This window comes from Pteropus medius, unplaced genomic scaffold (assembly GCF_902729225.1).
Source record: "Pteropus medius unplaced genomic scaffold, Ma_sr-lr_union100, whole genome shotgun sequence".
In the NCBI taxonomy this organism is placed as follows: Eukaryota; Metazoa; Chordata; class Mammalia; order Chiroptera; family Pteropodidae; genus Pteropus; species Pteropus medius.
In genome coordinates, this window is record NW_024344240.1 from 4,679,232 (window position 1) to 4,692,647 (window position 13,416).

The 13,416-nt window shown below is 40.4% G+C and overlaps 1 protein-coding gene across 2 annotated transcripts in view; it reads left to right on the forward strand.

Annotated features, from left to right (window-relative positions):
• NSMAF (neutral sphingomyelinase activation associated factor) overlaps positions 1–12,710 on the forward strand; it is a 55,205-nt gene extending 42,495 nt beyond the window's left edge. For both annotated transcript variants that reach the window (XM_039868881.1, XM_039868882.1), the window contains exons 21-31: positions 276–439; positions 1,837–1,945; positions 3,177–3,235; positions 5,788–5,855; positions 6,656–6,723; positions 7,156–7,279; positions 8,202–8,285; positions 9,920–10,070; positions 10,518–10,620; positions 10,756–10,865; positions 12,031–12,710. In XM_039868881.1, coding sequence (XP_039724815.1) covers positions 276–439; positions 1,837–1,945; positions 3,177–3,235; positions 5,788–5,855; positions 6,656–6,723; positions 7,156–7,279; positions 8,202–8,285; positions 9,920–10,070; positions 10,518–10,620; positions 10,756–10,865; positions 12,031–12,125 — 1,135 coding nt within the window. In that variant the 3' untranslated portion in view covers positions 12,126–12,710. The remainder of the gene's footprint in view (positions 1–275; positions 440–1,836; positions 1,946–3,176; positions 3,236–5,787; positions 5,856–6,655; positions 6,724–7,155; positions 7,280–8,201; positions 8,286–9,919; positions 10,071–10,517; positions 10,621–10,755; positions 10,866–12,030) is intronic.
• The last annotated feature ends 706 nt before the right edge of the window (positions 12,711–13,416 follow it).

The window sequence follows — 13,416 nt, forward strand, 5'->3', positions numbered from 1 at the left end:
GAGTTTCTACTTGAGTTACAAAATATCTCTTTAACTAAATGATTAATGGAGTTATTTGATAATATGAAAGTGTGGAAGCTTTCACCATTACGTGAGTTACTGAGCCTCAGAAAATTATCAGAAAATCTATGATGAGTTTTAGACCATTCTGGCACATAGTTGCTATTAGCATTTGAAGGTACTCTCTCTCCTGTAGGCCTGTATTATCTGAAGTGTGTGCTTTCAGGGAACTTGAGCTTAGTGGTTCACTGCACTGTTTGTGTTCTTTCCTAAAGCATCGAGGATCCTGATGAGAAAGTAGCCATGCTGACCCAAATCCTGGAATTTGGCCAGACACCAAAACAGCTCTTTGCGATACCACATCCTCGAAGGATTACCCCAAAGTTTAAAAGTTCGCCCCAAACCCCCAGTTGTAATGCTTCCACAGCAGATTCTCCAGGTAAATTTTGCAAAGAGAATGAGTGTCACCTTTTGTTTCTCTGTTTTGCTTAAGATGTTTCTGACGATTCGGAAGATCAGGAGATGAAACATGAACTGTCGTGCTCCTTAGCGATGATCGCTTTACCATCTTATTGTGGTGCTGCTAAAAACAAATAATAACAACAGCCTATATTTGTTGTTGTTTTGTTTGTTTTTAATATTGCCTTTAAAGAAAATCAAATTTCTCTTATTTTCTGGTGACTTGAGACTCGGCAGTATTTTTCTTGTGATGATTACAGTTCTCTTTTCTGTGCTTTTCCAAGCTGGCGTTTGATTCTTAACTATTCTTTTTTTCACATTGCTATGTCCTGGCCATGGCTGCTTTGTCACTATCCACCTCACTCTTTCCTACTCTGCCCAAAAATGACTTCCTTTGTCCCTAATTCTCTTGCACCCCCACATACAGATCTTGAATTCAGGGTGCTCTCTTCGTGTGTATTTTCTTTTTCGATTGTTTGACAAACATTTACAGAATATCTGTTCTGTGTCAGGCTCACGCTAGGTGCTAAAGTGAACTTGATCTGTTCTCACATCTAGTGTTTGGAGGGGGAGGAAAATACCTGCACCTTCACCTAGTTATCTATGTTTTATGTTTCATATAAGACGCCTCAAACCTGTAGGCTCTCAGAAGGAGTGTGACACTATATGGAACTTTAGGGACAAAATCACTTGATTTCTTATTATGTCCAAATTTATCTGTTCCAGGCACATTCAGTCTTAGGCACACACAGCTAGCTGGGTATGCTCTCAAGCATGGAGATAACCCCACAGGATTAAGTCATAAAGACCATTGGATTATCTTGTGATGCTTCTTAAACCCATGCTCAGCTTAGTTACCAGACCCACACCACTGTCTCGTGATTATTTTAAAAGGGGTAATTGTTCCAGCCCTTCTTGAAACAGAAGGGAAGGGATCAGTTAGCTAGGCCTGTCTGGGAGCACTTGCAGTAATTGCTTTCATCTCTGCTTTCTCCTCCTCAAAACTAAAACAGAACCGCAGCAGTCTTAGGGAACCATCCGATGTTTGCAAAGATTGCTGACAAGGAAATGGTTATTCAGTCTTGTGTTTCCTGATGTTCTCAAGTTACGGGCCAAGTGAAAACTTTGCAAACGTTGACAAAACGATAAAAACACTCTAGTGTTCAAAGATACTTTTTAATCTTTCTCCAAATGATTTTTCATATTATTTAGATTATGTGCCTTATTATTTTTCCTTGACTAACAAGGAGCCTATCTATCAAGTGTATTTTGGTGGGATATTTTGTATTCTTGATTATTTGATTTTAATAGAAAATATTGTGACTCTAATGCTTGTTGTCTAATTTTGTTAACTCGCTTAGCAATAATTTAATGTAGTCTCTCCAGGTGAAGAGTCTTTCGAAGACCTGACCGAAGAAAGCAAAACGCTGGCCTGGAATAACATCGCCAAACTTCAGTTGTATGAGCAGTATAAAATTCACAAAGAGTAAGAATGTCTCTGTCCGTCTTCGCAGAAGTGGCGAAACCATTTTAAGCTGAGTCAAGAAGGAAGTTCTCTTTCAATGTCATCTTGATTATTTTTTATCCCCCGAAAAGGTCTATAGTGATCAGCTCCGTGAAGTCTATGTGGCAAGAGAGAGTTGGCACAAAACGGATTTGTGTCGGCCCACCATGCTGTCATTTCTGTAGCTGGTTTCTGTAGATGGGGTCTGTAGACAGCAGGTAGCTTTCTGCCTCTCACACTGAGATACACAGCTCTCCGAGTCTGCAGTGATGTAAAGCCACAGGATAAACAGTATATTCTTCCTAAGTGTTGAATTTACTGATATTGTAGAGGAAAATACATCTTTTTAAAAAATGATAAGAAATGTGTGTGTGTGTGTGTGTGGAAAGAGAGAGAGAAAGAGAGAACATTGTAAAGTCCACAGGAATTTTAAATATAATACCTATACCACCGAGAAGCTGGGCTTGCTGTCAGACTGTGGGGAGGGGGGGGCGCGTTGAGTGTCCCTGTCTTCTGCCATGAAGGATATTTGTGTACTTGGGCAGAACGGCTTGAGAAGCACTGACGTCACCTGATCTGCCGTGTTACAGATAAGACAAGGCTCGTCCTGCCCATGACCATGGGCGTTTTGTGAAGGGAACATGCCGTTCTGCTTTGGATCAGTGGTTAAAAGCAGAGCTCGGCCTTCTGAAAAGAATGCGTAGTTCCTCCTTACTCATTACGGCAATGGCTGTCCTCTCTCCGCATCTCAAAACGACTCGTGGAAAGGGGCCTGTAATTCAAGGCAGTGACCATGTGAACGAACCTTTAACAGGACATGCTAGGAGCAGCCAGTGGTGTCCTCACTGCACAGATGCTCGGTACATTCTGTTCAGTGACGAGGCCAGTGAGGTGATTGTAAAGAGTTTCAGTCATTCGGGCGATGGTCACATACGGCGGAATTGAAAGAGAAGAAGCATTAGTTGTCCTCCAGTTGTCAGAAATGTTAAGCTTTGCGTGCGGCAGCTCGGGAAGCTAAGAGTGGGACTGTTTCCTAGCCCCAGGTATCCCCAAACGGAATTAATTAGTGATGATTTGGTAATGGTCCGATCCAGCAGACGAGCTGTGAATCAAAAAAATACAGAAACTCGGTAAAATTAAATCAAAGACTTGAAAGAGACAGGTGTCCTAGCACGAGGTGGGTGGTGATTGACGAAACTTTGTCTTTGAACAGGGCGGTTACGGGCATAGCGGTCTCTTGCAATGGGTCCTCAGTCTTTACGACCTCACAAGGTATGTTTTCCTGCCCAAAAAGTGGCTTACCCAGAATCAGAAAGTGTCCGAGTTCCTGAACTCGGTCCAGGGCTGTGCTTGTTGTTCTCCCTCCATGGAGGATACATTTTGAGCAATGAATTTGTGATATATTACTTACAATTTTATGTAGTTTGTTGTGAAAAAAAAAATACCTTTCTGTTGCTGAGAAGGTTTCCCAAAATTTAAGGGATGGGGCAGCAAGAGCTCGCTTTCCATCTGCCTGCTTGCGGGAAGCCCTTCCTGCCTCAAGAGGGCGTTTGCCCTGGGATGCCCCCTCCCCCGCCCCGCCCCATCACGCGGAGACCCAGCAGCTGCTGTCAGAGCTGCAGCACGGGCGAGTGCGTTTGCACATGGAAATGCACATTTGCTGTGAAGCTTTTCATTTTTGTCACTCAGTATACATTCAGGCTGTTTCTTGTAGGATTTAGCTTGAAATCTAATTCTAACATTGTTAATGTACTTATACATTGTCAAAACTATGAAAAACCCTGCAGTGGCTGGTTGATACGACTTGTTACTATATTTTAATGACACGTTAAAATTTTCCTATATTGATCTTAAAAAGGGACTAAGCATAAAGCATCTCTTGCTGTACATACCGTTGCTTTCTCTGGCAGTCTGTGCGTTATGTAATTAGTTAAAGCTCGCCCTGTCCCTGGTATGGTCCATGTGTGGTGGCAGGTGCTCTGGGAGGTGTGAAGACGAAACGGGTAATATGTTACGATAGGTAAAACCTACCCTGTTTGGGTTTTAAAATAACCAGTTCTACCCCAAAATTAGTAGCTGACTGTTTTTGAGTCTACTTGCTCTTTTGTCTCTATCATAGGAAATTATATTTTTCATCCATTAAGTTAAGAAATGATGCTGTCGAACTAAGCCCTTCAGAGTGAATCAGCCGCTCCTCTCAGATTCTGTAATCCTGGTTTTTTATCTGTAGCATGTCATTCCTTTCTCCTTGAAATACAGTCTAAGATTTCATAAAACAGAATTTTCCGCAAAGCACAGAAAATGATTCCGCTGTAGACTAAGGGAGGTCAGCTTGCAGCATGCGCCCTGGCCCACGCTGGGGCCACTGAGGCCATGATGCCCCGGTGGAAGGAAGCAGCCGTGCTTTGCGAGGGCTCCCACCTGCTGCGTCTGCCAGCGTTGTCACACGGCGTGGAACGCTTCCTTTGAGCAAAGCTCGCGTCTTAGCTGGATTTGTCTGACATGGTTTGTTGAATCCTTCAGTTTGTTGTACTTGTATGACCTTCTGAACCACGAGTTTTAGGAACTTCAAGGCTTTAAGCCTCTGAGGCTTATTGAGCATTATATTGCTTCTTGGCGAATTTGCCAAATAAAGGAAAGAAAGATGGTTTTTTTTAAGTCGCTTTATTTTTCCTATTTGTTTCTTCTCAGTCTTAATAATTCATATTACTGATTTACATATGTATCCTGATTGTCACCCCGAAGTTACGTATCTTTCTCAGACATGCAGTGTGTGTTTACATACATGGGCATGACAGGAACGTTCCCATCACCTGTGAGACTAGCTCTTCCAGCTGTCTGTGACACGATTACCTCTGGTACAGCAAGGAACCTTCAGTTCAAGGAAAGCATCTTTATATACCAGGCTGGCTTATGATTTTCTGTAGGATGCGCCAAATTAATAGGCTTAAGTAGACTTCGCAATGAATACTCGGAATTGCCTATAGAAAGGTCTTTTTTTTTTTTAGAATCAAAAGCAAGGTTGAGAAGAATAGCAGAGTAAATTATGTCACTCAGAAAAGTTCAGGCGATATTGTGTTCATCTGTTTTTGTTTTCAAGCTAATGCTGGACAATGTTTTACTTAGACTTATGTTTATAAAGTTTCAGGTCTTCTGTGTATTGGTGTTGTAAAAATTAGGTTGAAATACTAAATTTTACTATGCAAAAGAAATTATTTAAATCTCATTCTGACCTTTTATCTATCATGTTGTATGTTTACAAATGAGGAAATGTTACATATGTCAAATATGGGATATTTGGAGCACATTGTGATTTGTGAGTCGTGGTTTTCAAGAGGTTTTGGTACACTTCTAAAACTTCTGTTAGGGAAATTAAAAGCTTGGACATCTTAATCCCTACTTCATTATTTTTTGGAAAGTTGGCATTTCTCTTTCATAAATGCTAATTTAGTACAAGGTATCACACCACAATTGGGCTATTGGTTAAAAAAAGAAAAAACAACTTATATTGCCACAGTCTTTTCTTTCTTTAATATTAAAATTGCTGTTTTACACCTCTTTAACTTCAGCTTCTGTCAGTCACTAGACAAGTCCGTGTTCAGTCATGCTGCAAGGTCAGCCGTGTGCTGTGTCTGTGCCAGGTTTTCACTGGTTTCCTTGTCATGGGGCCACAGATCACAGAATCTTAATGTAGGATGAGGCCTTCGGTCATCTCGCCCTGCTTACCACCCAGTGTTCTGCCTGGGGCGGAAGGGCAGCGTTCTTGGTCATCTGCAAGAGCCAGAAAGTCATTCTTATGGCTTGCTTTCTCATTATTAAATTAGATTCCACCTTGAAGATGTTTTCTAAAGAATCCAAAATGCTACAAAGAAGTATATCATTTTCAAATATGGTGAGTTCATTTTAATGTCAAATCACTATTATGCACTTCATTTTATGTACACACAGATAATGACATTTTGTTTCTATCAAAACAATTGGGTTTATTCCTGTGTGGTATCTACAGAATGCCTTAATTAGATTACTTCTAAATTAAATTTAAATTTTTTTCAAGTTGCCTCTTTCTCATAATAATGTAATTTTATTTGTAGCCTAAAAAACTTGAACCTCTACCCAGTAGAATTCTCCTTAATAAACCCTCCCTCTGTCAGAACTGTTGGACGAAATGTGCATGTGCTACTGAAATTACGTATGCATGTCTGACTCGATGAGAACCAGTTCTTCTGAAAAAAACACATCTTATTGTTAATGCGTATCATCTGAAAGATTTGGAATCCCCTAACGAATTTTGGAAGTTTTCCTTACCCATAAATCTGTAATCGGCGGGGGAGGGGGGGGCGGGGGGGGCGTTTGCATTCTTGGGGATAATCCCCACCCGCCTCCCCCATGATCTATGCCACTGTTCTCGGGGCGCCCCCAGCCCAGGACAGTGAGCCAGGGCCTTCCAGAGCCCCGACTGCCACCAGGCCAGAGCCTCGTACCCTTGGCACACTTGGACTTTCTTTCCTGCATTTGGGAAGAAATAAGCCATCTTGAATTAGCCAGTTGAAAGAAACTTTGTAAATATGATGGAGGCCAACATAAACAGAATTTGAGCATTAATTGTCGGGGGGAATCTTATAAAAGATAGTTTACCATGTTAAGATTTTACTAATTATTGTAAATTATTAATGTTGATCGTTTGTATTTCAGGCTTTATCATCATGTTTACTTTTACCAGGAGATGCCACTGTCATAAGTTCTTCATGGGATAATAACGTGTACGTATCTGTGCTTGCTCCTTTGTTTCCACATGCATGCAGCTGCCTTTGTGGACATGAAGCAGGAAAGGACAGCATCTCCCACTGGCAGGACACTGTGTTGTGTCGTTTTAGAAAAGGAACAAATAATAGATGAGGATAATACTGTTGGATTTGAATATGATTATTTGAATCTAATAATTTCTCTAATTGGACTCTATTTTTCTCTAAGTTTTAAATTGAGGTGAAAATACAGATGAGCCAGACCTGGAAATTTCTAGTTTTAAATTAAAGTTTTCAGTATTTTGGTTTGATAACATGAGAACAAGAAATTTGTAATTCTAGTAGGCCTTAGTAAGTGTAGAGTTAAACAATGTTTCTTGAAGATGTGTTTAAGAGTCTTAAAACTAAGCTGGATATTGTTTTAATAGTTCTCATTATCTTTTTTGTTAGCTATTTTTATTCCATAGCATTTGGAAGACGCCAAGACACATTAATGGGACATGATGATGCCGTTAGTAAGATCTGTTGGCATGACAACAGGCTATATTCTGCATCATGGGACTCTACAGTGAAGGTTTATATATAATTGCTAACTAAAAGTGTTTGGATAAATACAAATATTATAAGTTCAACTACCTGTTAATGTATTCATTTGCTTCACTATTTTTCACAAAGTATGTAAGTGATACATAAGGATATGGAATATTATTGCCTGTTTTTTTTTAATGTGTGTATTTCTCGATATGATAGGAAACTTTCATGATTTTTGTACTGTATATTCAACTGGGGTTTGAATGATCTAGTGTTCATTAGACAGCAGAGTTATGGAGAAATGTACAAGTAGCAGCCTCTCTCATCTAGTACAGTTAGAACTAGTGTTTGATCAGTTAATTAGAAAATGTCAGGTTAAAGTGGGGAATCAGTAAAAGATATTGCATTTTATTGAAAGTTAGAGCATACAAATGCACAATTCACCATTCTACTGATGTAAGACCATCCGTAAACCCCGCCATTATTCATCATCTTCATTTTCCCAACTTTATTTGTGTAGAAAGAAAGCAAGAACCTAAAACTAGTAGAATTCCTTCAAAAGTTTTTCAGGAATCTTTCCCCCATTCTTGTAAATAAGTTTTTTTGCCTACACCTAATTTTCGTAATTTTTTTAGTGATTTCCCTTTTTGAGTCTTCTCAAAACATTAATAGACACAGCACTTCTGTACTTGTATTTCCTTAGTTCACACAATACTTAAATCACATAATTATAATTACAACAGCAAATGCAAGGGCTGGAAACAGACACAGGTCCAAACAGCACAGGATGCCGGGAAGGCAGACCCAGGCACTGTGGGAGAGGAGCCGGAAGCATACACAGCTCCATTTTGTTGGCGAGTGTGTTCGGTGGAGGTTGGTTAGTCAAGGGAGTTCTTCCTGAATGTTTTAGAAATGCTTTTATAGTAAATGTTTGCAAATACCTTCTGCACTGTGTCCCATCCTAGGTGTGGTCTGGTGTTCCAGCAGAAATGACAGGCACCAAAAGACACCAGTTTGACATGCTGGCCGAGCTGGAACATGACGTCGGCGTGAGTACTGGCAACAGGGCACGAAGGCTACCCTTGAAGTCCAGGGCTTGCTGGAGAGTCTTGTTTTTACTTACGTGTTCATGATCCTCTGCTTTGTTTTATTTTGCTTATGGGAGGTCAGAGGCCAACTCTGTTCTTTTCTTTGAGCTGACTCTGGGTTTCCAAGTCTACTCTGTCCTTTTTACTCATTTCCTATTCCCCTAGAGAATTAGCTACCGTCCAACTAGATTTTCAAAATACTCACCTCTGAGCATGGCATTGAATATTGGGGTTCCTTCAGACTATTTGGGGCAACAAGATGTGACCCATCTTTCATGTTTTCTGACACAGAAAGTGAAAGGGAGTGTTGCAGGAAGCGACACCCGACGGAGGAATTTGGACATTCAGACAGCTTTGTTTGGAGGAAGGAGAATTTATTAGGCTGGCGGAGCGCGTGGGGGTTAACAGTTCCATGCACGAGCTCGGTCTGGTTAGATTTATTACAGTTTATATACTTTTGCAGTGTCTATGCAAGGGGTGCGTGATTCCTTTGTCTGAGGTTTTACATGTCCCTCCTTACTCAGAGTGGGGAGGGGAGCTTCGAGTGGGAGGGCTGCAGGGGAGGAATGGTCTTACAGGTCGTTTGTTTTGTAGACTCTGAGACCTTGGTGTTATCAGGACTATTATCGGATTCTTGAACAGAGAGACGGACTCCTTAGGCTTACAGACAGAGAGCAGCACTCACTGATGTCGCACCCACTCAGCTCAGCGGGTTCCTTATCCAAAGGCTGAGCTCTGACTGTAACACAGCAAACAGTTCCACACAGTCTTGACATTCATACACAGCTACAGAGATAACGAAGGGGCTGGAGAATCCTTGAGGTGGGGGATGCAGCTGTGGAAAACATGTTAACTGAAGAGCACAGGGCAGAATGGGAGAAGAGAGAGCAGTTTTAATAGGCTGTGTCGGTTATTTCCGCAGGCCCTTTCCTTTGCATTTTTTCAGATGCCTCCTCTCCTCTCTCAAGAGCACCTTTGTCGGGTGACACACATCCAACAGCTGAGGACACTGGCCCGATATCTGGATGGCCAAGTACACGCAGCCTGGGGCAGACCAAGGCTGGGCTTTGCGCTTTTCACTCATTCTGTTTCCACTGGGTCACACTGCTGCACTTGGGCTGTGACAGCACTGCCTTTCCTCTGAGGTCGTGAAATGATGCCTAATGTGCATGGTCGACAGATTAGCCGAGGCTGAGAAATACTTAATGTTTTTCAAGATGTATATGCAAGGATAACCTTGAGTGATCCCCCTCTTCTCCCAGGTCCCTCAGAGCCACCCATCAGCTGTGCTTCAGGTGGTTTGGCACCTCACTACAATTTATTATTCATGGAGTTAGACTGTCGATTTTAGGCTGTTTTAAAACAGCATTAAATTTTCCTCTAACAGTACTTCATTTGCTAGTATATGAAGAATTTCATTTTTAAATAAATTATCATTCAGGAGGTGATGTTGAAATACACCGGCATTAGCTGCTCCAGTACACTGTACCATAGAGCTTAATCTGTATCGTGTCTGCATATTTGAATTGGCCCAGAGAAACATAGCTTGTGACCATAATTCCAAATGGAATATTTATTTGTGTTTTCTTCTTTAGGTGGATACAATCAGTCTAAATGCTGCAAGCACACTGTTGGTTTCAGGCACCAAAGAAGGCACAGTGAATATCTGGGACCTCACTGCGGCCACCATGTTGCACCAGATTCCATGCCATTCAGGAACTGTATGTGATACTGCTTTTAGCCCAGGTAGTATTATCCTTTTTAATACAGATGATAACAGAGGACATGGAATTATTATTTTAAAATAAGTAATGAGAATGCAAAAAGAAAAACACTGCTGACAAAAGAGGTTTTGCCTATAGCTAAGGCTGCTTCATGGCAGAGTAAAGTATACTTGTGCATTCTGCAGGTAGGAGAAAAGCTGTATTGGATACTATTCTTAATTCCTCAACTCACTAGAGAAATTAATTTATAAGATGTAAATGAACTCACACCAAAGGGTCATCAACCCAGTGTCTTAGAAACAGAAGCATTTTAAGGACAGGATAGTCATTGGTTAATAAAACAAGTAGCTCAAGGAAAATGAAAGTGAACATTAGGCCACTGGATTCAGAAATAAAAATCTCAGACCAGAGTAATCTAAATCATGCTCTGAAGCTGTAGCCTGTATCTGTGTTTCACCTCGTGTTATAGACAGTCGCCATGTCCTCAGCACAGGAGAAGATGGCTGCCTAAATGTCATCGATGTGCAGACAGGAATGCTTATCTCTTCTATGACTTCAGACAAGCCCCAGAGGTACATTTTCTTGGGTTACTAGTGGTGAAGCCATTTACACAAATGGTCACGGTCATGTCACTTGGGCTTCCTTTGGCCAGTGTAATATAACCCTTCTTCATGATGAATAATGATTATTTCTAATCATTCTTGTAGGTGCTTTATCTGGGATGGAAATACTGTTTTATCTGGAAGTCAGTCTGGTGAACTGCTTGTTTGGGACCTCCTCAGAGGAAAGCTAAGTGAAAGAATACAGGGCCATACAGGTAAGGAGTTAGCAATTGACTTGACCTTCCTAAAATACTGAATTCAAACCTGCTTTCCCTGAAGTCCTAGCCACAGCAAACAAGAAAAAGGAATAAAAGGCATCCAAATAGGAAATAAACCTGTCATTTGCAGTTGACACGGTACTATATATAGAGAGCCCTAAAGGTTCCACCGGAAAAAAAACTATTAAGAGTAGCAGGATGCAAAGTTACCATTCAAACCTGCTTTCCTTTCAGGGAGCATATTGTTCTGTCCGAAAGTATCCCATGTGCCCTCTTGGTGTAAACATTCCCTTCCAGCATCCTTGTTACCTAAGTGATATGCATCTTTTGGGTCCTTCAGGATTTAGATTTATGTTGACAGACATTTGACTCCAAAAAGGAAGTTTTTATATTAACTTCCATGTGGAAAATTAAAAACTATAGTAAAACTCTTGTAGTTTTTATAGTTTTAAAAAACAATGCAGAAGTAATAAATTACAGTGAAAACTAAGTATTCTTCCCATGGCCATCTCCTCTTCTCAGTCCTCCTCCTTGGAGAACATTTTCCTGGCTTCATGTCCTCTCATTATTGAGAGGGTGTATTGGCGTGTTAATCAGTCTGCTGTATTTTTCACTTAATAGTATCTCTTGGAGATTCACTGTTTGCTTACATTTGTATGGTTGCCTCCTGATCACTTGCAGGATTTAGTTTTTAATTCTTCTAGGATCTACGGTTGTTAAGTATCCTTTGACTTCCCACTACAAGCAGTAACTCCTACCTTTCATTTTTCCTGTCGGTTTTCTATTTCTTCTTACCATTATCCACTGAAGTGATGTGTCATGCCTTTGTTCTCCAACTTACAAGCTTAAACTAACACTTTGACACTTCCAATAGAAATGGAAATAAATCAGCACTTACACCAATTCCTCACCTTCTCTCTTATCTGTCCTGACTTCTGTTAGAGGTATTTGTATTTGCATTCTCTTCTGTACCCATAATTCCCAGTTGCTTTAGCTGTACATTTAAATGGTTTCTTTTTCCTCACAAGCTATTTGTACCAAGTAGCTTTTAACTTCTACAGAGATTTCCTTATAGGACAAGACAATATAGTACTTACTAGTATAAGTACTATATCTGTCGGGGTGTCCCTTACTTCCTAACCATCGTGTCTCTTTTTCTTAGGCGCTGTGACATGTATATGGATGAACGAACAGTGTAGCAGTATCATCACGGGAGGGGAAGACAGACAAATTATGTTCTGGAAATTACAGTATTAAGTGCCTTTTCCTTTCCTGAATATTAAATTGAACTCTATTTAATATATTTTTAAACCAAACTTTTAAATGAACTGGTGAATGTGCAATGATAATAATTAGAAGTTTTACCACATGAGAAATCTGTGGTTTTAAACTTTCTAAATCATGGTGACTTCACTGAAAGCTGTTAGTTGCCATCCTCTAAGGCAGATAAAGATATAGCAGTGTTAAGGAGAAAACATTACATTTATAAGGCCAATGGTTGGTCAGGGACAGGTTCGAGTGGCAAAGTAAGTAGCTATAAGATGCTACACAGGGCTGGGGAAACTTTCAGAAAACACTGAACAATTTAGAATTTTCCAAGAAAATGTACAGTATTCTCTACTTCTGAGTCACTCTATTTTGTCTTACTGATATACACAACTGCTGCCCATTGGGTTTTGGGTATGTATTTTCATGGAGTGTTACTTTCTATAACCTACTATCCCCAGATTCTAAGAACCTGGAGAAGGATTAGCAGTTGTTTACTGTGTATAGGATTGGTTTATTTCATTATAGCAATTAAATGCTCATCTTTTCTATGACATTAAAAATATTTTTCTGTAATGAAAGCAGTTTTCATTTTCTTGTTTAAATGACATTATCAAGAAGAGTACATTTTAAGAATGTCAAGTATCGATCCTTGTAGAAAACCATAGTGATGCGAATGTCGTTCTTACACTTTTGGAACTATTTTCAGACCCAAGTCTGGATATGAAAGTAGATAATCTAACTGGGAAACCCTGGTTTGATTTTCTAAATTACAAACAAGGTAAGCTAAGAAGCAGTAGCCTTGATTTTCTTTTCTGAACCAACCACAATTATGTGATTTAAAATTTTTCTTTACTCTTTAAAAACGTTGTATCTTATAGCAGTGTGGCGTGGGGGAAAAACACAAATCAGACCAAGGTAAAAGAATTTTCAGTCTGTTTAAGTGTCATCAAACATCACCTGCTCTTGGGTGTTGCTCGGGAGTCCGCAGCCTCACCGAGCTCCTGCTGCTTGGACGGGGCTGGGGCGCAGACCTGTCAGAAAGCACTCCTAACCCTCCTGACACTCCTACTCTCTGAGCACAGCGGGCCTTTCTCAGGGCCCCTGGATGTCAGGTGCTATGGGAGTGACTCTCTTTCACAGGCCCAAGGTGAATTTCACGTGCCTATTTTCTACACCTTGCACAGGTTTGCTGAAAGCCGCAGTTTCCAAATAATGCAGTAACAGACTAAAATTTAACTTATATTTATTCATATTTAATTAGAATAGGTATAAACCAAAA